This window comes from Scyliorhinus canicula, chromosome 7 (assembly GCF_902713615.1).
Source record: "Scyliorhinus canicula chromosome 7, sScyCan1.1, whole genome shotgun sequence".
NCBI lineage: Eukaryota > Metazoa > Chordata > Chondrichthyes > Carcharhiniformes > Scyliorhinidae > Scyliorhinus > Scyliorhinus canicula.
In genome coordinates, this window is record NC_052152.1 from 164,253,959 (window position 1) to 164,277,716 (window position 23,758).

At 48.1% G+C, this 23,758-nt stretch overlaps 1 protein-coding gene across 2 annotated transcripts in view; it reads left to right on the forward strand.

The window, feature by feature from the left end:
* Window positions 1–23,758, forward strand: part of LOC119969494 (cadherin-4-like) — an 859,326-nt gene that overhangs the window by 750,027 nt on the left and 85,541 nt on the right. For both annotated transcript variants that reach the window (XM_038803180.1, XM_038803181.1), the window contains 3 exons: window positions 8,777–9,030; window positions 14,184–14,326; window positions 22,875–23,108. In XM_038803180.1, coding sequence (XP_038659108.1) covers window positions 8,777–9,030; window positions 14,184–14,326; window positions 22,875–23,108 — 631 coding nt within the window. The remainder of the gene's footprint in view (window positions 1–8,776; window positions 9,031–14,183; window positions 14,327–22,874; window positions 23,109–23,758) is intronic.

Sequence of the window (23,758 nt, forward strand, 5' to 3'; positions counted from 1 at the left end):
CAATTTTTTAATAATTCGCTCAAGTGATCAATCTGTTACGAAAACAAACCAGCTTCTTTTCATTAACCACATCAAAGACAGTTAGACCTCTTCAAACTGTCAATTAAAATGAGGTGGAGATGCCGGCGTTGGACTGGGGTGAGCACAGTAAGAAGTCTTACAACACCAGGTTAAAGTCCAACAGGTTTGTTTCAAACACGAGCTTTCGGAGCACGGCTCCTTCTTCAGGTGAATGGAAAGGCTTGTTCCAGAAATGTTTATATAGACACAGTCAGAGATGCCCCGGAATGCGAGCACCTGCAGGCAATCAAATCATCAAAGATGCAGAGAGAGAGGTAACTCCAGGTTAAAGAGGTGTGAATTGTCCCAAGCCAGTTCAGTCGGTGGGCCTCTGCAAGTCCAGGCTTGTTGGTGGGGGCCGAATGTAATGCGACATGAATCCCAGATCCCGGTTGAGTCCGCATTCATGCGTGCGGAACTTAGCTATAAGTTTTTGCTCAGCAATTTTGCGTTGTCGCGTCTCCTGAAGGCCTCCTTGTAGAATGCTGACCCGGAGATCAGAGGCTGAATGTCCTTGACTGCTGAAGTGTTCCCCAACTGGAAGGGAACAGTCCTGCCTGTTGATAGTCGCATGATGCCCGTTTATTCATTGTCGCAGTGTCTGCATGGTCTCGCCAATGTACCACGCTTCGGGACATCCTTTCCTGCAGCGTATGAGGTAGACTACATTGGTCGAGTCGCACGAGTATGCGCCGCGTACCTGGTGGGTGGTGTTTCCACGTGTAATGGTGGTGTCCATGTCGATGATCTGGCATGTCTTGCAGAGATTACCCTGGCAGGGTACCCTGGCAGGGCACCGACCTCCTCAGAAGACAAACACGGGACACCACTGACAGAGTACCCTTCGTCGTCCAGTACTTTCCTGGGGCGGAGAAACTACGACATCTTCTTCGCAGCCTCCAACACATCATCAGCGAGGATGGACATCTTGCCAAGGTCATCCCCACACCCCCACTACTGGCCTTCAAACAACCGCGCAACCTCAAACAAACCATTGTTTGCAGCAAATTACCCAGCCTTCAGAACAGCAACCACAACACCACAAAACCCTGCCAGGGTAATCTCTGCAAGACATGCCAGATCATCGACATGGACACCACCATTACACGTGGAAACACCACCCACCAGGTACGCGGCGCATACTCGTGCGACTCGACCAATATAGTCTACCTCATACGCTGCAGGAAAGGATGTCCCGAAGCGTGGTACATTGGCGAGACCATGCAGACACTGCGACAACGAATAAACGGGCATCGTGCGACTATCAACAGGCAGGACTGTTCCCTTCCAGTTGGGGAACACTTCAGCAGTCAAGGACATTCAGCCTCTGATCTCCGGGTCAGCATTCTACAAGGAGGCCTTCAGGAGACGCGACAACGCAAAATTGCTGAGCAAAAACTTATAGCTAAGTTCCGCACGCATGAATGCGGACTCAACCGGGATCTGGGATTTATGTCGCATTACATTCGGCCCCCACCAACAAGCCTGGACTTGCAGAGGCCCACCGACTGAACTGGCTTGGGACAATTCACACCTCTTTAACCTGGAGTTACCTCTCTCTCTGCATCTTTGATGATTTGATTGCCTGCAGGTGCTCGCATTCCGGGGCATCTCTGACTGTGTCTATATAAACATTTCTGGAACAAGCCTTTCCATTCACCTGAAGAAGGAGCCGTGCTCCGAAAGCTCGTGTTTGAAACAAACCTGTTGGACTTTAACCTGGTGTTGTAAGACTTCTTACTGAATTAAAATGAGAACTCAGCAACTCAGCTGAGATTATGGAGCTTAAAAGTTCAGTCTCAGCAGGTCATAGCCCAGTCTCAGCAGGCCATCGCTGAGAGAATCGGCGCCATTGCCCAGGTGCTGGCTAGCGTCACAGAGACTCAGACAGGGATGGCCAACTCCGAGCTCCATGGCTGCAAACTTACAGACCCTGGTCAATACCAGAGTGGGCCTCCAGGACTGGCAGCGCCAGGTGCCGGGGGTGCCTTGGGTATTGGATCCGCTCGCACCCCCATCCCATGAAGAAGCCCGAGAGCCATTAGCACCCCGAAGGGGAAGGGGGAGGTGCTGGGGCATGTTCCGGGTCCCCCTGAAGGAAAGGTCCTGGAACACTAGCGGCACCTCGGACTCTCTCGCCTACCATCCCTGGTGCATCTGGTGGGCAGCGGGCAGAACAGGTTGTCAGCATGCCATCCTGATCGCCCAAGGCGCAGCCTGGCCCATCCAGGCCCATCCAGGCGAGGCCACCCCAGGAAACGACCGCCAAAGGAGACTCTAGTCGCAGGGCAAGAATCACAGCAGTCCGCCTCCACTTCTGCTCTACCATCTCGGGAAACACCTAGACGTAGTCATAGGGCCTGTAAGGCCAGAAAGATAGACACTTAGTAAGCTGGCACGGGTGCAGGGCACCAATTAGTTATTCGGACGAGGGCACATGTACAGATTTTCTCCTATTAAACACCTATAAAAGCTGCCTCTGTGCTATGTCTGATGCGTGCGGGTTGGGGCGAGAACTGGGTGCCAGCGTGGGGAGGGGTGATGGAATGTTGAGCTCAGGTGAGTGCAACGTGCCCCCCCTCCCCCCCCCCCCCAATCCGGTGGCCGTCCCAGCCCCCAGTGAGCTGACAGGGCCATGTAATGCAGTGTTCGGTCTGCATACAGGGACCACCCAGGTGGAGGGTGTCACTGTGGCCATGAGTCAGACATTGTCTAACGATGTGGAGCTCAGAGCTCATCGCAGAGTGACTTGTCAACATCCTCCATGCCATGGAACAGACCCGCTTCCACGAGCAACCGTGTGAACCCAGCTCGTTGTGCCGCAGGTGGATGTGTAATGGAATTTGAAATTGAATTTATTGTCACAAGTTGGCTTCAAATGAAGTTACTGTGAAAAGCCCCTAGTCGCCACATTCCGGCGCCTGTTCCGGGAGGCTGTTACGGGAATTGGACCGTGCTGCTGGCCTGCCTTGGTCTGCTTTAAAAGCCAGCGATTTAGCCCAGAGTGCTAAACCAGCCCCTGGAGGCATGGTGTGCATGCGGGTGATGCCGTGGTGGGGGAAGTGAGGGTGGTCAGTGGTGGGGGAGGTGAGGGTGTTGGGTGGTGAGGCGGTGCCATACTGTGCTGTCCATGCCCATGCTCAGCAATACCCACCCTCGCCACCAGTCGGTGAAACGCACGGCTGTCAACTCCTCCCGTGATTGCTGGCCCAGCCGGTGGTGTTGGGCAGTATCCTATCCACCATGCCCCATACATTGCCACCCCCCCTCCCCCATCCCCCTCATCTGGAGAGCATGTCCTTCGTCGTGATCCTCCCCCTCTGCCCCTCCTCCTCCTCCTCCAGCACATCGTCCCTCTGCTGGGCTATATTATGGAGAATGCAGCAGACCACAACAATGGGGCCGACAGGTACTGAAGGGCCCCACCAGACTGGTCCAGGCACCTGAAGCGCATCTTCAGCAGCCCACAGCACCTCTCCACCACACACCTGGCCGCACAATGGGCATCATTGTAGCGGTTCTCCGTGTCGATCTGTGACCTCCGTATAGGTGCCATCAGCCACAACCACAACAGGTAACCACTGTCGCCCAGCAACTAGCCCTGCAGCCGGGGGGGGGGGGGGGGGGGGGGGGGTGTCCCTCGAACATGCCAGGGATGAACGATTGTGCTAATATGAATGTATCATGTACGCTATCCGGGTACCAGTGACAGACGTGCAGGATCCGCATCTGGTGGTCACACACTACCTGCACATTAATTTCCTATTGATGAACATCGCCCTGTTATCCGATGGTGACCGCATGGCGACGTGCACCCCATCAATTCTACCCTGCATCATGGGAACCCTGGCAACCGCGGCAAGCCCGCTGCCCAGGCACCTTGTGGGCGCGGTCCACGGGGAACTGTATGTACTGGTTCGCTATGTCATACAGGGCGGCAGTCACTGCACGGATGCACCAGTGCACCGATGCGTGTGAGATACCGGACAGGTCCCCACTCGGCGACTGGAACAACCCCATCATATAGAAGTTATGGGCAACTGTCACCTTAACGGCCACCTGGAGAGGATGTCCACCCCCAGTCCCATGCGGTGCCAGGTCTGCCATCAGCTGGCAGATATGGGTGACAGTTTCCCGGATCCTCCGGAATCTCCTCCTGCATGCTTTGTCCAGGAGGGTCTGGAAGGATATGTGGCACCGGTACGCACAAGGCCTCATCGGGCGCCTCCGTAGCTGTGGCACTGCCTCCTCTTCCCCCTGTCCTCCTCCTCCTCTTCCTCCTCGGCATCCTCGTCCATTGGCTCCCCATTGTCATGGTCCTCATCCTCCCCCTGCGCCTGTCAGGCAGGCGGCCCTCCAGCCTGAGTAGCTGGCACCTGCCCCTCTGCGGCCCACTCCTCTGCTGCAGCCTCCACCTCCTCTGTGTGATTCCACAGCTCCAGCGCCCACAGGGTTTCATGCAGGGCAGTGGCCCCTGCCACGGCGGCCAACAATGCTGGAAGATGACCAAAGATTACGATTTGCACGGGATGGAGATAGACAAAGTTTCATCATAGCACATACCCCCCTCCACAACCAGGTGCCATATACTACATGGTCGCCCCGGTTGGCAGCTCGCACCCCAGCCACGCATGCCCCCCATCCCCACCCACCCACTCGGTTCCCAGACACCTGTCGCCCATCCCTCCTGCCAGGGGCACCTTTTGATGACACCACCCTCACCGAGGGCTGCCGTAGGTGCAGCCCTGGATCTACCCGGCTGGTTGTGAGAGAGAGAGAGGGGGGGGGGGGCGATAGCGCCCATCCGAACGGCCGGGAGGCCTGTGCTGAGCCAGCGACCGGGTTGTGGGTGCCCATTTGCGTGGCTGCCGTAATGGCGCCCGTGGCTTTGGCTCCGCCCTGTCATGGTGGGCTGTTCCCGGCCACCGTGGCTGTCTGCCTCACCCTACCCGGCACCTGAGGGGCCTCCCCCCCTCAAGCCCCGCAGCCACGGCCCTGTCGTCTTGGCATCCTGAGGTCTCCCCACGCCGACCCCTACCTCCTCCGGCCGCAGCGTCAGCCAGCACGACAGGTTGACACTTTTCTAAACCAGATTAGAACGACGCCGGTGTGACCGGTGGACCATCCGGGCTGCAGTATCACTGGGGGCCTGGAGAATCGCATGTCGGGCCACGTCTAGCGATTTTCCGGGCCCTGTGGCACCCGCCATGTTTGTGCCGTTTTACCCGGTTTGGAGGTTCGCGTCCCGGTGTCGGAACGGCGACGCGGGCCGTCTCGGCGTGAATGCTTATTCTCCGAGCCGGCGCCGGCTCAGAGAATCCTGCCTAAGTTGTCTATCTGGACCCCACGGGAGTCCTGATGGTGGAGGGAGTGAATGTTGAACGTGCTAGACTTCTCTGGTAAGTGCCCATTAAGTTTGAACTTTCAATGGGAAATTCCCTGCGACTTGGACTCTCTGTGTCTATATCTCAGACTCTGAATTAGAATCTGAGACTTTGGACAGTTCCACGGTACTTATCCGGATAGTTATCTGGAAATGTTGGACAGAAAAATCCTAGTGTAACTCCTGGGTAACTACAGAACTGACCCCCCCAATCACACACTGAAAACCCTACTGATTACCACCCCTGACCTGACCCAGCAAACCTCCTCCCACCTGATGAACCTCCACCGCTTGACTGCTCCCTCGACCTGACCTGACTAGCCCCTGACCCGAGTGTTCCTCCTCATGCCCAACCTAACATGACTGCTCCATTAGCCACCCCACCCACTTGCCACCTTATCCACTTGCCACTCCACCTATCTGCCACCCTATCCAACTAACAACTCATCCACTTGCCACCATAGCAACCTTTTTTTTATTTATTCTACTCCGAGGATTTAGGCATCGCTGACTAGATCAGCATTTATTGCCTATACCTACTTGCCTTTGAAAAGGTGATTTTGAATCTACCTCTTAAACCATTGCAGTCCATGTGGTATAGGTACACCAACAGTGCTGTTAGGAAGGGAGTTCCAGGATTTTCACTCAGAGACAGTGAAGGAATGGCAATATATTTCCAAGTCAGGGTGATGCCGGACTTGAGGGTAGCTTGCAGTTGGTAGTGTTCCGATGTTGCCCTTGTCCTCTAGGTAATCAAGGTTGTGGGTTTGGAAGGTGCTGTCCAAGGGGTTTTGGGAAGTTACCGTAGTGCATCTTCCTGATGGTACGCCTGACTGATGGTGGAGGGAGTGAATGTTGAGCGTGGTAGGTGCCAATCAAGCAGATCCCTTTGTGATGGATGGTGTTGAGCTTCTTGAGTGTTTCAAGAGCTGCACTCATACAGGCAAGTGGAGCATATTCCACCACACTCGTCACTTGTACCTTGTAGATGGTGAGTAGGCTTTGGGGAGTCAGAAGGTGAGTTATTCACTGCTGAATTCCCAGCGTCTGATCTGCTCTTTTAGCCACAGTATTTATATGGCTAGTGCCATTCAGTTTCTGGTCAATGATAACCCTCACGGTGTTGATAGGGGACTCAGTGATGGTAATGCCAACAAGGGGTTGGGGGGGGTGGGTTGGTTAGATTATCTCTTTTTCGAGATGATCATTGTCTGGCATTTGTGTTGTGTGCATGCTACCTGCCACCTTTCAGCCCAAGCCTGAATGCTGTCCAGATATTGCTGCCTATGGACACAGACTGCTTCACAATCTGAGGAGTCACGAATGGTGCTGAACATTGTGCAATCCACTTCCGACTATACGATGGAGGGAAGGTCATTGTAGAAGCAGCTGAAGATGTTTTTTGGGCCTAGGACACTACCGTGAGGAATTCCTGCAGCGATGTGCTGGGACTGAGATGATTGTCCTCCAACAACCATACCCATCTAACTTTGTGCTCGGTATGACTCAGACTTTTCCCATGATTCCCATTGGCAGATGCATCTGCAACAGGTAAAGTGGTGAGGATGAGATCAAAGGGTTTTTTCCTCTTAAATGATTCCCTCACCAGCAGTTGCAGACCCATTCGAGTAGCTATGTCCTTTGGGACTTGGCCAGCTGGGTCTGTGGTGGTGGTACTGAGCAACTCTTGCTGATGGACATTGAGGTCCTCTATCCAAGGTACATTCTGTGCCTTTGCTATCCTCAGTGTGTCTTCCATTTGGTGTTTAACATGGAGGAGTAGTGATTCATCGACTGAGAAAGGGGAAGGGGGCTGCACGGTAGATAGTAATCAGTAGGAATTTTCCTTGTCCACGTTTGATCTAATGCCGTGAAAGCTGATGGCATCCAGATTCAATGATGAGGAGTCCCAGGGCAGCTCCCTCCAAAATGTATGCAACTGTGCTGCCACCTCCACTGGATCTGACCTGCTGGTGGGACAAACATACGAAGGGATGGGGGCAGTGATATCTGGGACATTGTCTGTAAGATATGACTATATCCGGCTATTGCTTGGCGAGCCTATGGGACAACTCTCCCAATTGTGGCACAAGCCCCCCCAGATGTTCATAAAGATGACTTTGCCAGATCGACAGGGCTGAATTTGCCATTGTTACTTTATGCCTTTGTCGATGGTGGGTGGTCTGTCCTATTTCACCACTTTTCAACTTTGTAGCAATTTGATACAACTGCGTGGCTTGCTAGGCCATTTCAGAGGGCATTTAAGGGTCAACCAAATTTCTGTGGATCTGGAGTCACATGGAGGTCAGACCAGGTTTCCTTCCCTAAAGGGAACCAATTAGGTTTTTACAACCATCAACCATAGTTTCACGGTCATCATCAAGGTGGTTAGATTTTAATTCCAGAACATTTTTATTGATTTAATTTAAATTCCATCAGCTGCTATTGTGGGATTTGAACCTGTGTCTCCAGACCATTAGCCTGGGTCTCTGGATTACTAGTCCAGTGGAATTACTATTACACCACAGTTTCTCCATGCCACTTGCCACCCTACCTACTTGCCATCCTACCAAGTTACCACCCTATTCACTGGCCAGATCATATATCTCTCACTTCGTCCAACTGCCACCCTCCCCATTTACCTCACTCACCTACGGACCCTAACACCCTACCCATTGACTCATTTATCCATTCTCATTTATCCATTCACCCATTCACCAACATTCACACTGGACATTTAACCTTACAATACAGTAGTTAGTGCCATAAAAAGCTAGCGTGTCTTGTCTTACCCCCAATGCTACCGTGCTGTGATGAAGTTCTCCAAAGGATTTTGCACTCCACATTTCTGGTGAAGTTGGGTTCGGAAGACCTGGCAAAAAATGCAGAGCAGCGTCCAGGCATGGAAAAGTCAGAGCAGATTGGTAATTTAATGATGATTGCCTCTCTGTGAGAAATCCGTTCCGTTATTTCTACACTCTATTTCTGAGTTCTAATGTAGCATAAAGCCCTCATCTATGTTCTGCACTCCCCTCCCTCCCTCTCCCACCCTGATATAGACCAGGGCTTGATTTTTGACCTTTTCTTTACGAGCAACGAAAACTGTAAGTAATGCCTCCACAGAATATACTATTGAAATTGAGAGAAAAAGGTTTTGTTTTAAAAAGAATTGAGCTCCCAACCGAATGTTACACACATCATAACTAAACGGTTAATTTTTCCAATCTTCTTACTGCCAGGGTGCATGGAGCACGGATCTTATTTTTATCTCTGACATTGTATGTGATGGGAATTATATACTTAATCCAATATATTGATTTTTCTGTGTTTCAGCCAGTGGATTATGAGACAAACAGGGCCTTTGTGCTGACAGTGGTAGTAATGAATCAAGCACCTCTAGCAGCTGGAATTCAGTCTTCACTCCAGTCCACAGCAACAGTTGCTATCTCTGCCACAGATGTCAATGAAGCTCCATTTTTCATTCCCAACCCCAAACTGATCAGGCAAGAGGAAGAGATGCCTGTGGGCACACTGCTGACGACATTTGTAGCTCAAGATCCAGACCGCTTCATGCAGCAAACAGTACGGTAAGATTTTTCTTCCGATGTCTCGCTGATTTGCTATCACCCAGGTTACACTAAAGCACAGTAATATTGTCTACCCCATCCTGTGCAAGGAACAGATACAATCCGGCTGTCACTGGAGATCAGCTTGGCTTACTGGCAACATAAAAATTCTTCACCTGTCCTTTGATGAATGGCGCCTCAGCAAGGGGTCAAAAAACTTCTCAGAGAAATGGGAAGGGCACAGAATTGGTAAAGGAATAATTGAGGAAAAGTATTCCACATAATCAGCACATTAATAGATATGGATAATATTCAAATGGCAAGAAAGCAGATATGTGCTGACTCCAGTTTTTAATACTGAACTCTTTAAGCTGACAGCAGAATTTGTATTTTCTTTACGTTTTAACTTGAGATCTTCGTGATAAGGGGATTATTTTTTTCCTGACTTAAAGTTCCCTTCCGCTCCTCTCCTGTAAAAGGGGCCACTGTTCACAGACCAACAGGAGTAATTCCAAGCAAGATCCTGGTAATGCTATAATCCAGTATCCTTTATCCCAAATCCTCAGGGCCGACTGCATTTCAGACTTCTATTAATGAACACAAACGTACCTTACAGTACCATAAGGCTAGCTCTAAAGTAAATAGAATGACTGGAAGATAAGGTGTGGGTTTCTCTTGTCGCCGACGCCAAAATCGCGGATGTTGCCTGAGGCCTTCCCCTGATGCTCCACTCCCGACCGGCCGAGTTCCTGGCGGCATGGGTCTCTCATGCTATTATTTGTCAGGAACTCAGCGTGGCGGCTGCGGACTCAGTCCAGCGCCGCCACCATAGGGAGAGAGCAGATCCGCGGGCAGGGGGACTTTGGCAGGGGCTGGGGGTACTGTTGGGGAGTGGTCTGCGAGTCCCGAGTCAGCCAAAGGAACGGCACTATTTGGCAGGCCGGGTCCGGGCGCAGCCGGCGCCATGTTGCATGGTATGGCCGCTACAGGTCGCCGCCATGCACAAGTGCAGCCATGGATCCGGCAATTCTCCGGCCGTATCTGAAGCTAGAGCCGGGTGCTCTACGCTGCCTGCCTGGTAGCCCCCCACCAAACTGAGGATCGGTGGCCATTTAGCGGCAAAGGTTTGGTCGTGAAACACCACCATTACCACGCCGGCGTCAGGTGTCACGGCTGCAAATCAGAGAATCCAGCCCAAGATGTATTACTGCATAATTAATACAGGGGCCCCATAATATATTTCTTTTTGACATGTTCACCACAAAAATCATGAGGTAAACAGTGCAGGCAAACAACTTTACTCTCTGCGCTAAAGGTCGATGAGGTTAAACAAAACGTGTGACTTTTGGATGCGTTCGGTTTTTTCTGATGTACGGATAAAGGATACTCAACCTGTATTCTTCAATTACCTAATTAGAATGTGAGACCTGCTTAAAAATGAAAGCTATTTTTATCCAATTTCAGTTTTGTTGCTTATTCCTGCTTCACTGAGAGGACCTTCTTAATGTCATCAGTTAGTGACTCCAGGTCACCCCCAGCAGGGATTGGAAAACCTGTGTGGGGGCAGCATGATTCATCTGCACCATACCACTATATGCCTTTGTACATTGGCATATTTGCACACTCACGTGGCACCTCATTGCCAGTTAGCTTTGCAATTATTGGTAACACATCGCGTAAAATGCCATTTTATGTCGATGGATATATTTTCAGAACATTCATGCACAATTATTAGTGATCTGCACCTGAAGATGGATATGAATGCTTTACATGGGAAGGTGAAGTTCACAGTGAGCAGGAACTGAGAATATTTTTTGATGTGCAGAGAATGAAGAAGATATTATAAAACATGGGTCAAGCAGTAAGACTTTTGGAGGTCGGAAAAGGGATAGTAAGTTATAAAGGTTTAGGAAACAAATTCCAGAGGCCATGGCTGAAAGATTAGGCTCCGATGGTGCTGTGAAGTGGAACAAGCAGTAGTCTAAAGCTAGAGAGTTAGAAGATGAGGGTTAGGCTGCGTGGTTGGAGAAGATTAACAAAATATGGTTCAGTGAGGCCGCAGAAGGACTTGAAACAACGCTGAGGATCTTGGAATCAATTTGCTAATTGAAGTTTCTGCTTCACAGCAACTTCATTTCTGCCAAATCTCAATAAATTTTGCTACAACTACCCAGCAGGTCACTGCCTTGCCGTTGGTGCAGTATGTTTCTGCTTGAACATGCAACTCACTCATCTAGTTTTTTATTTCTGGAATAAAGATATGGAAAGATAAACAATTTTACAGCTGAAATCACTCCCCAAACTTTGAAATAGCAACTTTAGCAACTTAAAAGAAAAGCTTTAGAGGTTGAAGCTGGTTCACTCACTCATATTAACTTTTGAAACTGAGCAACTCGGCAGCCTGACATGTATAAGTAATGTAGTAATTAATTCCAAGGTTATGAATTGTAATTTGTTGTGAGTATTGGCTCAGCAAAAGTATATATCGGTAAGTGTCTTTCCTAATAAAAGGTGCTCATCTAAAAACGTAATAAAAAAACTTTGCCAAGCTCACACCAGGGAATTAATGCTGCAGACCAAGAGTTACATTGGGCTGCTAGACTGTGATAATGGATAAGACTTGTTCATTACTGCTTACTTTTGGTTTAAGATGTACAGTTAATCAATAGAGGGATTGGTTTTTAGCATAATCTTGACTCCTACAATAAAAATGAAACTGCGTGCACTAGAAGTCTGGAAATGCAAGGCCAGTCCATCAGCATCTCTCAAGATAAAGGGAAGATTCAAATTTGGGGTTTTCATCCTAATTGACCTACTGTGCATTTTCAGCATGTGCTGTTATCATCCTGTTCTTTAAAATATTCTGCCTGGTAGTTGTTATTCTTGATCAAATCTGAGTTGATCCACGACAACACTTGGCCGACTTACTTGCCCAGCTTGTCCAGGTTACAGTTGGAGAGTGCACGTAAGATGAGCTAAACTGGATTGTGCAGGGATCTGCGGGTATGCACATGTTTTTCAATTTCCATAATCATTATTTTTAATAAGGAAATTACGCAATGGACAGATGATGCTTATAGCTGATTTACGAGAGCAATTTTTAAAATGGTCTATCTGCCCTTTTATATGTTACAGTGAACTTGGTGAAAAGACTTTAAGTCATTGGACAATCTATTCAGAGTGACCAATAAATTGCATCAACTTGAAAGCAATAAGACTTTAAAACGTTAATGTTTACAACATCAGTTCATGACCATGGATGAGCCCATCTCCCTGTTTGAATATTTCTACCCTGCACAACATATTATTACTTCATCTATATTTATTTTCTTTTATTGCTTTTAATGTTTAATGATCCTGAATGTGTTTCTTCCAAAGGCTATATTGCTGAAAATTGATTACCACATATAAGCTCATCCAGCCTGCAATCGCATTTGCAAACTCCTCCGCTTTCTTCAGATATCTATTTCTTTATGGCTATAGTTATTCCACTTTTTGCCCAATTCTTTGGAGGTACAGTCTGACCACTCTTTTGAGTTGGCACATCTCTGTGGAAAATAGCTGCGTGAAAGGGAATTTTAATTCTCGGGTGGGAAGCCGTTGGGATGTATGGGGTCACCTGCCTGTGAGCGACATTTAGTGGCTGGCTCCATTTTGTTAAGGCCAGGCCTCATTAACATCTTGCCAGCTAGCTGCCCGCATGCAGAAGCAGCTCCCAGACTTTGGACTTGTGAAGATTAGGAAGCCTGGAGGTCACTAAGTTGACTCCAAGGTAAATTGTGGGAAATTTGGTGGATTCCACAGTGAGACGTAGGGCAGTAGTAAGAGAGGTGGAGGGCAGCAATAATCCAAGTTGTCTTTGTGCGACTTGCTCACTTAAATTCAACAATGATTATTCTATATTTATCATGCAGGGTCTCTGCTGTCGACAGGTTATACTGAGCTAGGCATCTACAGTGAGTACCACATTTAGCAGGCAGTTAAAACTACATCTGTAATAATGCATCTGTAATTTGCTCCTCAGTCACCTAATAAACCAGTGACATTAAAGCAGAGACACATGCTGAGTGTTTACTTGGATTTCAACGCCTGTTCTTTCTTATTTCTGTTGGGTGAGGATGAAGGGAGTTAAATGTCTCCATTTGTTCCCTGCATAGCACAAAATATTGTCATTAAAAGGAGAAGCAATAACAGTTGCAAAACCACATTTTATTATTTTCTGGAAATAAAATGTTCAAAGATCCCCCTGCACACAAGGCAGAGAGACGATAGCAGAGTGGTGTTGTCATTGGAATACTAATCCAGTAGTTGTGAAAAAATCTCAAACTCAAAGCCAACCCTTTTGCGAGATTTAGCGGCCACATCGTGTCACTGAGTTGGGCGCAACAAGGTTGTTCAATCACGCCCAATAACTCTTAAAATGAAGTTACACAACCTCTTCAAAAGGTTTCAAAAACAGAACTGCACCCATCAATCTCACAAATAGTCAGCATTACCTAAGCGACTCTAGGTACCCATTTAAAAGTGCTGTCTAAAATAACGTCAGGCAAAGGGTACAGAATATCCCAGATGCCAAATTACAACGGCTCATAACTTCCTAGTTCCCCAGCATCGCATTAAGCAGTACCACAATGATGTGCTGTGAAATCCCTTCGGGGAAGCTCCCACGTAAGGGTTTACCCGGTGATTGCCCAGAAGTTCTAACTTCCTCTGGATAATTACGCCGGGCTGGGAGCCATCTCTCAGAAGCGATTTGAATTGCCAGCTTTGGATGGTTCCGCCAGTTTTACCCTGATAGGTACTCTGAGTTAGAAGAAAGAAAATTACTTCTCCCTCCAGAGTAACTTTAAACAAAATCAAACCCAGCCTCAAAAGGGACAACCCCCACACACAAGACCTCCCAGGGGACCCACCACACCATTTCTACTCCCAACCTATATTTATATTGGGTTCTTACCTTTTGGTGGTGGGTGCTTTCAATGCCGTTGGTTTGAACTAAAATGGAGGCTGTTCTTAATCTTTCATACAGTTCCAACCAGAAGCTTCTGACGTGAAATAACACAATTGATGCTAAGGGTTAAGATCATTTTGCTATTTATCATTTGCTGCACTGTTGTTTATACAGTTGTTCTCATGTTCTCAAAATTTCTATTCATATTTGTTGCTTCCTTTAGATATTCTGAACTATCCGATCCTGCAAACTGGCTGAACATTAATGCCACAACTGGTCAAATCACAACCACAGCGGTCCTGGACAGAGAGTCGAACTATATTAAAAAGAATGTGTACGAAGCAATGTTCCTGGCAACAGACAATGGTAGGTCCTGGATTCACACTGTTCATTCCTGTGGAACACTGTAAAATAATATCTCAACTCGCTGAAGTTCTGTCATTTTGCAACTTTTGGTTCAAATCTCGTTCAGTTTCTTTCAACTGCATCAAAAACATTTAGTAAATAACTTGCTAACATAGAACATAGAACGATACAGCGCAGTACAGGCCCTTCGGCCCTCAATGTTGCACCGACATGGAAAAAAAAAACGAAAGGCCATCTAACCTACACTATGCCCTTATCATCCATATGCTTATCCAATAAACTTTTAAATGCCCTCAATGTTGGCGAGTTCACTACTGTTGCAGGTAGGGCATTCCACGGCCTCACCACTCTTTGCGTAAAAAACCCACCTCTGACCTCTGTCCTATATCTATTACCCCTCAGTTTAAGGCTATGTCCCCTCGTGCTAGCCACCTCCATCCGCGGGAGAAGGCTCTCGCTGTCCACCCTATCTAACCCTCTGATCATTTTGTATGCCTCTATTAGGTCACCTCTTAACCTTCTTCTCTCTAACGAAAACAACCTCAAGTCCATCAGCCTTTCCTCATAAGATTTTCCCTCCATACCAGGCAACATCCTGGTAAATCTCCTCTGTACCCGTTCCAAAGCATCCACGTCCTTCCTATAATGAGGCGACCAGAACTGTACGCAATACTCCAAATGCGGCCGTACTAGAGTTTTGTACAACTGCAACATGACCTCATGGCTCCGGAACTCAATCCCTCTACCAATAAAGGCCATGACACCATAGGCCTTCTTCACAACCCTATCAACCTGGGTGGCAACTTTCAGGGATCTATGTACATGGACACCGAGATCCCTCTGCAAAATGCAAATTGCAGAATTACCCTGAAATGAGAAAGCTATACCTCAGACATTGCGCAGCTGTTGGGGAGTTGAAATAATGAAATAAGGGCAGCACGGTAGCATTGTGGATAGCACAATTGCTTCACAGCTCCAGGGTCCCAGGTTCAATTCCGGCTTGGGTCACTGTCTGTGCGGAGTCTGCACATCCTCCCCGTGTGTGCGTGGGTTTCTTCCGAGTGCTCCGGTTTCCTCCCACAGTCCAAAGATGTGCAGGTTAGGTGGATTGGCCATGATAAATTGCCCTTAGTGTCCAAAATTGCCCTTAGTGTTGGGTGGGGTTACTGGGTTATGGGGATAGGGTGGAGGTGTTGATCTTGGGTAGGGTGCTCTTTCCAAGAGCCGGTGCAGACTCGATGGGCTGAATGGCCTCCTTTTGCACTGTAAATTCTATGATAATCCTTGTATCCATCATTTAAAATTGAAGTCCCCTTCCATTGATTCCCTGTTGCAGATTCTACTGTGCTTATTTTACTGAGATTGTAGGTTTGAATTCCAGGAGCAGTTAGAGCTTCAACTGTCAACCAGATATCCACTGCCTCTCATTAATGGGTCTTAACTCGTTCTGGAAGGGCAGAAAATGTGCCACTTGACGTTCACCGCAGCTGTGAAGAAATGCACGACTCCCTGTTCACTCTTTTAAAAAGCTAAAATATAAACCTATCTGAAAAATTGGTAAATGACTGGTCGGGAGAACTGTGGATCACTTCCTGTTTACATCACAAGATTCCATATCAATGTTGGATAAAATGTAAATGCTTACATACCAGCCTGGCGATTTAGGTCCAAGTTCTTGCTTTGAACCCAAGTTGGATAAAATGAAAGTGCTTGGGCGCGATTCTCCGCCCCCCATGCCGGGTGGGAGAATAGCAGGAGGGCCTCCCGACATTTTTCATGCCCTCCCGCTATTCTCTCCCCCCCCATGCCCGACCCACACCACGAATTGCCGCTCGCCGTTTTTTATGGCGAGCGGCGATTCTCCGATGCTGATGGGCTGAGCGGCCAGGCCTTCACGCCCGTTTCAACACACAGCAAACACACCTGCTCGCTGCCATCATGAAACGGGCGCCAGATGCCCGTTTGGGGCATCTGGGGGCCCGATTGGCACGGCAGTACCACGGCCATGCCAAGGGGGGCATAGGCCCGCGATCGGTGCCCACCGATCGTGGGCCGTGCGTCCGTAACGGATGCACTCTTTTCCCTCCACCACCCCGCAAGATCAAGCCGCCATGTCTTGCGGGCGGCTGAGGGAAAAGACGGCAACTGCGCATGTGCGGGTTGGCGTTGTCCAACCTGCGCACGCGCGGCTGATGTCATCGGCCGCGTCAGCCGGCGTGACACTTGACGTGGGGTCGTCAAGGCCGCGCCGCCGTGACGCATGGGGCCGCGCTCCTAGCCCCGCCCGGGGGGGGGAGAATCGGCCCCGGAAGTGGGCGTGAAGGCTGCCGTGGGTCACGGCCTGTCCCACGGCAGCCTTTACGATTCTCCGCATTTGCGGAGAATCTCTCCCCTTATGTATCAACCTGAGACTTAGGTTTAAGTTCTTGCTTTGAACGCAAAAGAAACTGTGCACTTGATTTTCATAAGAGCATTATAATGATGTTTAACCTCATGCTAGAGTTGCGACAATTGGTTTCTTGAAACGTTTTTCTCTTTCAAAAATGATTTTTATAAGTACACCATCAAACTGACCACTAACTAGAACAGGTTAACAGCACTTTGCATTTTATTCTAAATGGATTTGGCTGTTGGACTAGCAAAACAATCCCAAAGCATGATGGTCTATTATTCATGTTGTACGACTGTTGCTGCTTTTTCACTGGACATGTGGAACAGACTTGTAATGTTCTTGTTGGATGGCCTAATTTATATTGCAAGAACTCTTGCTAAAGCTATAAATGATTTATTAACATTAACTGTGGGTAAACTATATACAAAACAACAGATGAATAACAATACGATCATGCACAAGCAACCTCACTCTCCAGCTCCCTCCAGCCAGTCTGAGAGGTCACCTGACTCTAACATTCACTTATATACTAATGAGACACCTAGTGGTCAATCGGTGAATTACAACACAACCATGATATCACCTCAAGAATATTTTTGGCATAATGAGGCTCTTCACAGCTTAAGTATTGATCTTAGAGGGCAGCACGATGGCACAGTGGTTAGCATTGCTGCCTACGGTGCTGAGGACCCGGGTTCGAATCCCGGCCCTGGGTCACTGTCCGTGTGGAGTTTGCACGTTCTCCCCGTGTCTGCGTGGGTTTTACCCCCACAATCCAAAAATGTGCAGGATAGGCAGATTGGCCATGCTAAATTGCCCCTTAATTGGAAAAAATAATTGGGTACTCTAAATCTATTTAAAAAAAAGTATTGATCTTAGGGCAGCACAGTGGTGCAGTGGTTAGCATTGCTGCCTCTTGGCGCTGAGGTCCCAGGTTTGATCCCGGCTCTGGGTCACTGTCCATGTGGAGTTTGCACATTCTCCGCATGTTTGCATGGGTTTCGCTCCCATAACAAATATGTGCAGGAGAGGTGGATTAGTCATGCTAAATTGCCCCTTAATTGGAAAAATTATTGGTACTCTAAATTAACTTTTTTAAAATATTGATCTTAAAGTTACCTTGTCTGTGAAGTCTTTTTGGCCATTTTCCCCTCACCTTACTGCAGATGTGCATCATTTGGTTTGACTAAATTAAGACATGCAGATGTTCTGAGCAACTGAAATCGCTAACAAAAGCTGCAAGTGTAGCTTTTTCACAGTGTGACCCATAGTTCCTGGAGCTTGGTTTGGCCCATGATGTGATGTGATGTGATCTAATCTATTCTAATCTAATCTAATTCGATCTTTTGTTGCTCATTCATCTAGACGTATCATACTTGGCATTTGCCTTCAATCCCGTCTCACCCACATTCAAGTTATTACACTTGACAGACCTATTTAGAACTTTTCTAATTAACAAACCTCATTTTGAATATCCATAGATTTTTACTTGGAATATTTGGAGAACAATCAAGCAATTTAATTAGCTCCTCTATGTTTTGCTAACCTGATAAAAAAGGTTTGACATTGATACTGATTCATAGAATTACAGAATCCCTACAGTGCAGAAGGAAGCCATTCGACCCACTGAGTCTGGACTGACCCTTTGAAAGAGCACCCCACCCAGGCTGACATCCCCATGCTATCCCCGTAACCCTGCAACCCCAATTAATCTTTGGACATGAAGGAGCATTTTAGCATGTCCAGTCCATCTAACCTGCACATCTTTTGACTGTGGAAGGAAACCAGACCACCCGGAGGAAACCCAAGCAGACAAGGGGAGAAAGTGCAAACTCCACACACAGTCACCCAATGTTGGAATTGAACCCAGATCCTTGATGCTGTGAGTCAACAGTGCTAACCATTGCACCACTGTGCCACCATCCTCGCTTTCCCTCACAGCTTCGTGTCATCTGTGCAATTGAAATTATTGCATTTGGAAGATGGTCACCGTGCATCCACTAAGCTTAAGCAGGGTGCTCTTACCAAGGGCCGTGCAGACTCGATGGGCTGAATGGCCTCCTTCTGCACTGTAAATTCTATGATTTAAAGATTCTATCACCATGCCTACTTCTTTCAACACTCTGGGACGTGGGTGATCAGGTGCTGGGACTTATCAGCCTTCAGTCCCATTAATTTCTCCAAAACAACTTTCTTACTATTATTAAGTTCCTTCAATTCATGATGAGTTAAGCTCATAATTAAAAGTGTAATTGACCAATGGCCTCAGGTTTCAGCGATATAATTTAAGACGATGCATAACTTTACCAAAATGAATATGGGTAACTAAAACCAACAAGAAATGACCATGCACTGATGGAAAAACATGCTGAGAAACCCCTCTCCATGCCTTTGAAGTGGAAACATAAACAGCCAGCCATTTAGAAAACCTACTTCCATCCAATTGTGGACACTTTCAGGGGTGGTTATTGCAGCACTGAATGGAGAGCCCATGGTTTCTGTAGACTTGCTTTCTCTGAGCACAGCAACCATGGAATCTCTCTTTGGCATCAGCAAACAAATAGTTTGAAATGGAACAACAGAACACATTCTGAACTCACAAATTGTGACAACCTTCATTTTTAAAAATTATATTCCAATCTATTAAATTGGAACACTCTTAAAATTTGTTATCGGATGTGACCAACTTTGGCAGAGCCACAGTTTTTTGCCAATTCCTTGTTGCCCTGAAACTTTAAAAAATCTTGAATTTACCGAGTGCTTTTTGCAATCGCCATATATCCCAATGCACTTTACAGTCAATGTGATACTTTATAAATGTAGTCGCTTTGCAATGTAAGGAATGGGACAGCCAATTTGCACACAGCAGGTTCCCACAAAACGCAATGTGATAATGACCAGGTGATTTGTTTTAGTGATGTTGACTGAGGGACAAATATTGGTCGGAACACCGGAGATAACTCCCCTGCTCTTCAAAATCTTTTATATCCACCTCAGAGGGTAGGCGAGGCCTTGGTTTAATGTCTCATCTGAAATGTGACCCCTCCAACAGCACAGTACCACATCAATTAATTCTGCAGCAGACTGTCAGTCTTAATTTTTGTGTTCTAATCCTGGAGTGGGACCTGAACCCAGAACCTTCTGACTCACAAGTTAGAGTGCTACCAGCTGAGCCATGGCCAACACCCAAAATGGTGGCGGCAGGCTTACTTAGATTGTGGTAGTCTGTGTGGTAATAATGTTTTGTCACAGCTATCGAGGCTTTCTCACCAGTCAGCGATTTGCTGCCTGAGCAATGGTTAGCACTGCCTGACAACGTCAATGACCCGGGTTCAATTTCGGCCTTGTGTCTGTGGAGCTTGCCTGTTCTCCCTGTGTCTGTGTGGGTGCTCCCTTTTCCTCCCACAGTCCAAAAATGTGGAGGTTAGGTGGATTGGCCGTGCTAAAATTGCCCCTTAGTGTCCAAAAACTTAAGATGTGTAGGTTAGGTTAAGGGGTTATTGGGATCAGGCTGGGGAGTTAGCTTGGCTCGAGTGCTCTTTCAGGAGGTCGGTGCGGACACAATGGGCTGAATGGCCTCCTTCTGCGCTGTAAAGATTCTATTATTTATCAGGGACTCTGAAATGCTTACACTCTGACCCATTTTTATCCAATTTTGCACATGAAGTGAACACATAAGGTGGAATATTGAGAGACCAGCAGACAGGGTTTTGGAGACACAATCAGGAGGGAAATAGAAATGGTACACGTCGGGTTGGCAGCCCACACTCTGCCTTTAGGTGGCCTTGCCGGAGACAAAGTTATACTGACAATGGCTGCCTGATAGTGGGCGTGGAGCCAATAAACAGCAGTTTACGAGCATAAATGTTGGAATGGGGAAGACTCTGCCAGAACCTTTCCTGTAGCGGAGCAACCTCCTGCTGTGCAAAGCCTGGTAGCTCAATGGGGGTGGCCTTCTGTGTAATCATCAGAGCCAAAGACAGCAATCATGATCGAACCAAATTGCAACAAAGCCACGTGACGGGTTTGGTTAGCCGGGTGTTTCCTAACGCTCACAGCGCCGGGAAACACCACCCTATCTATTGCGACTTGGTTGATATACGGGTCCTCAGCAGGGAACGCCTAGCAAGGTCGCGCTTAGTCCTGTTTCCTGCACTGGGGAGCAGAACTCTTCAGTGCAGGAAGAGATTAGGTCGCCAATGCCCCCCCCCTTCCCCCCCCCCCCCAACGACGTGACCCCTTAACACCCCCAGAGCCCCAACTCACATATAAAGTGGTAATTGGGCCCCTGCCCCCACCTCATAAGGGCAAGGCACTCCCAGGCCTACCCCCCCCCCCCCACTACACACACACACAACATATGTCATTCCACCTGGTCCCCGTTTGTAGGGCCAGCACTGAACAGCAGTTGCCTGAGGTCTCCGAGGCGAAAGGGTTAGATTTCAGGGCCTCGGTAGATCAGGCGACACTGCAATGAAGTTACTGTGAAGAGCCCCTAGTCGCCACATTCCGGCGCCTGTTTGGGTACACATAGGGAGAATACTTTATAAATTCAGAATGTCCAATTCACCTAACAAGCACATCTTTCGGAACTTGTGGGAGGAAACCGGAGCACCTGGGGGAAACCCACGCAGACACAGGGAGAACATGCAGACACCGCACAGACAGTGACCCAAGCTGGGAATTGAACCTGGTACCCTGGCGCTGTGAAGCAACAATGCTAGCCTCTGTGCTACCATGCCAATCATGACATCCGGGATCTCCCTGTATCCACTGGCCATGACGCGCTCCCATTCGGGCGCAACATGACAGGTAGAGCGCGCCCAACATGCCTCAATTACAGGGCTACAGGCAAGAATGCTGTACCTGTGACCCACACAACTCCACTGGAGGTCCAAAGGACCTACTGGCTTCAGCCTTCATAATTTTGAAATTTGATGTATTTTTCCCCTCACACGCCCCTGAGCAGTGCCCATGTTTTCCAGTGGGCTGTCAGACTTCCAAAGCTGCAGGCTCTCAGGAACCCACCCACCATCCTGAATTGGCACGGGAAAATTGTGCAGGTAGGCAGGATACAAAAAACATCAGGGACAATACCTACCTTGGATGTCAATGCAAGAATTTTCCAACGGTAATAATCTTCCTTCCTGAATGTGAGAGAAGGTGTAACAGAAATAAGTAGCCAGAACATTCTTTTTCCCATCAATGGAAGTATATTGGGCTGCATATTATGTGGCCCCACCAGGTGTGTTTGCGGCAGGGGCACACAAAATAGGGTGGGTGGATTTGGGTTCCCACCCCTCCCCACCACCTTACCGCCCACCTCCAGGCCCAACACCATAATACAAGGGATGGTTCCACTATATTTAAACAAACAATTAAGATGCCCAAACCTTACCTACCCAAGACCAAATTTATCCAGCCCCAAGATTCTTGGGCCTTCTACTTGTTTCAGATTTCAGTCCCCAAAATGCACGGCAATGCTTTCTTGGGCGCTGCCATGACTGTAATACAATCTGATTGTCCAGCAGCCCCCGAGAGCAGAGTTGGCTCCCCCAATGAGAGCAGGAACTCCCCATTTCAACCTGTCTGCAGTGCGTTATGGCCGAGGGGCAGTTGAGGCGGAGCAGGTAGGCTCCACACTGACCTTCCCTCCGTCGAGGCAAGGCAGGGATACGATCTATCCATAAGAGCTGCCAAAAATCAAACTCATCATTTGTGGACTGGGTGATTGTAATCTGTGATTCAAAATGTGATATAAAAGAGGTGGAGATCTGGCTACATAAATTTATTGTTGGTGCAAAGTCTGATGCAAACCAAGTTGTCAGGCGTGACAAGGCCCAATGAATCCCAAGTAAGGTCCCTTCTCCAAGCAGGCCTGCTGTGCTGATTTTCAGTCCGTTTGCACAAGAACTGCAGACTTGGGACTTTAATTTTCTTTGCAACTGTGATATAGTTTGAATTAAAAATACCCGAAATATGAGTATTGCTGGTTGCACCAATGATAACATGCTGTTGTGTATTGTAAAATATCATTCTGAAATAACACAAAGGGATTTTATATTAAACGTTGTGTGATATTGCTGACTTCTCTACAATGAGATGCAAGTGCTTTATTAGATACCATCAACTAATAAGTGTTTTGTCTTCATACAGGCAACCCTGCGGCAAGTGGCACTGGAACCCTTAATATTTACCTCATTGATGTTAATGATAATGCACCTGAACTGATTCCGAAAGAGGCCCAGATTTGTGAAAAGCCCAATCCAAATGCAATCAACATTACTGCAGGAGATGCTGACAGAGATCCAAATACAGGCCCCTTTGTGTTTGAGCTGGAAAATAAGCCACCTGGCGTCAAGAGGAACTGGACAATCACCCGTTTAAATGGTAAGGTGCACAGCACTCCAAGTTGATAAGTGTCATTAAGTAGCGATGGTAACTGACATCAGAGGATCATGCAGTAAAGAAGAGGCCTTTCGACCCATCAAGCCTGCACCAACAAATAAAAACCATTGTAAATCTACACTCATCCCACATCCCAGCATTTGGCCCATAGCCTTGAATGCTATGACATTTCAAATGCTCATCCAAGTACTTGAAATGAAAATCACTTATTGCCACAAGTAGGCTTCAAATGAAGTTACTGTGAAAAACACCTAGTCGCCACATTCCGGTGCCTGTCTGGGGAGGCTGGGACGGGAATTGAACCGTGCTGCTGGCCTGCCTTGGTCTGCTTTACACCAGGAGGTTTAAAGGTGATTTGAGGAAACAGTTTTTCACCCAGAGTGTGGTGGGAATCTAGAATGCTGCCTGGGAGGGTACTTGTGGTGGAAAACCTCGCAATCTTTAAAAAGTAAGGGCTGGTCCCTGACAGGGATGGCGCACCCCCTGAAATCCATCGCTGCGAACGTTCAGACCCTGGTCGATGCCACAGCGGGCCTCCAGGACTGGCAGCGCCAGGTGTCGGTGGTGCAACGGCGCCTGTCTCCGCTCGCACCACCATCCCATAGTGAGGCCCAGGGGCCACCGGGCTCCCC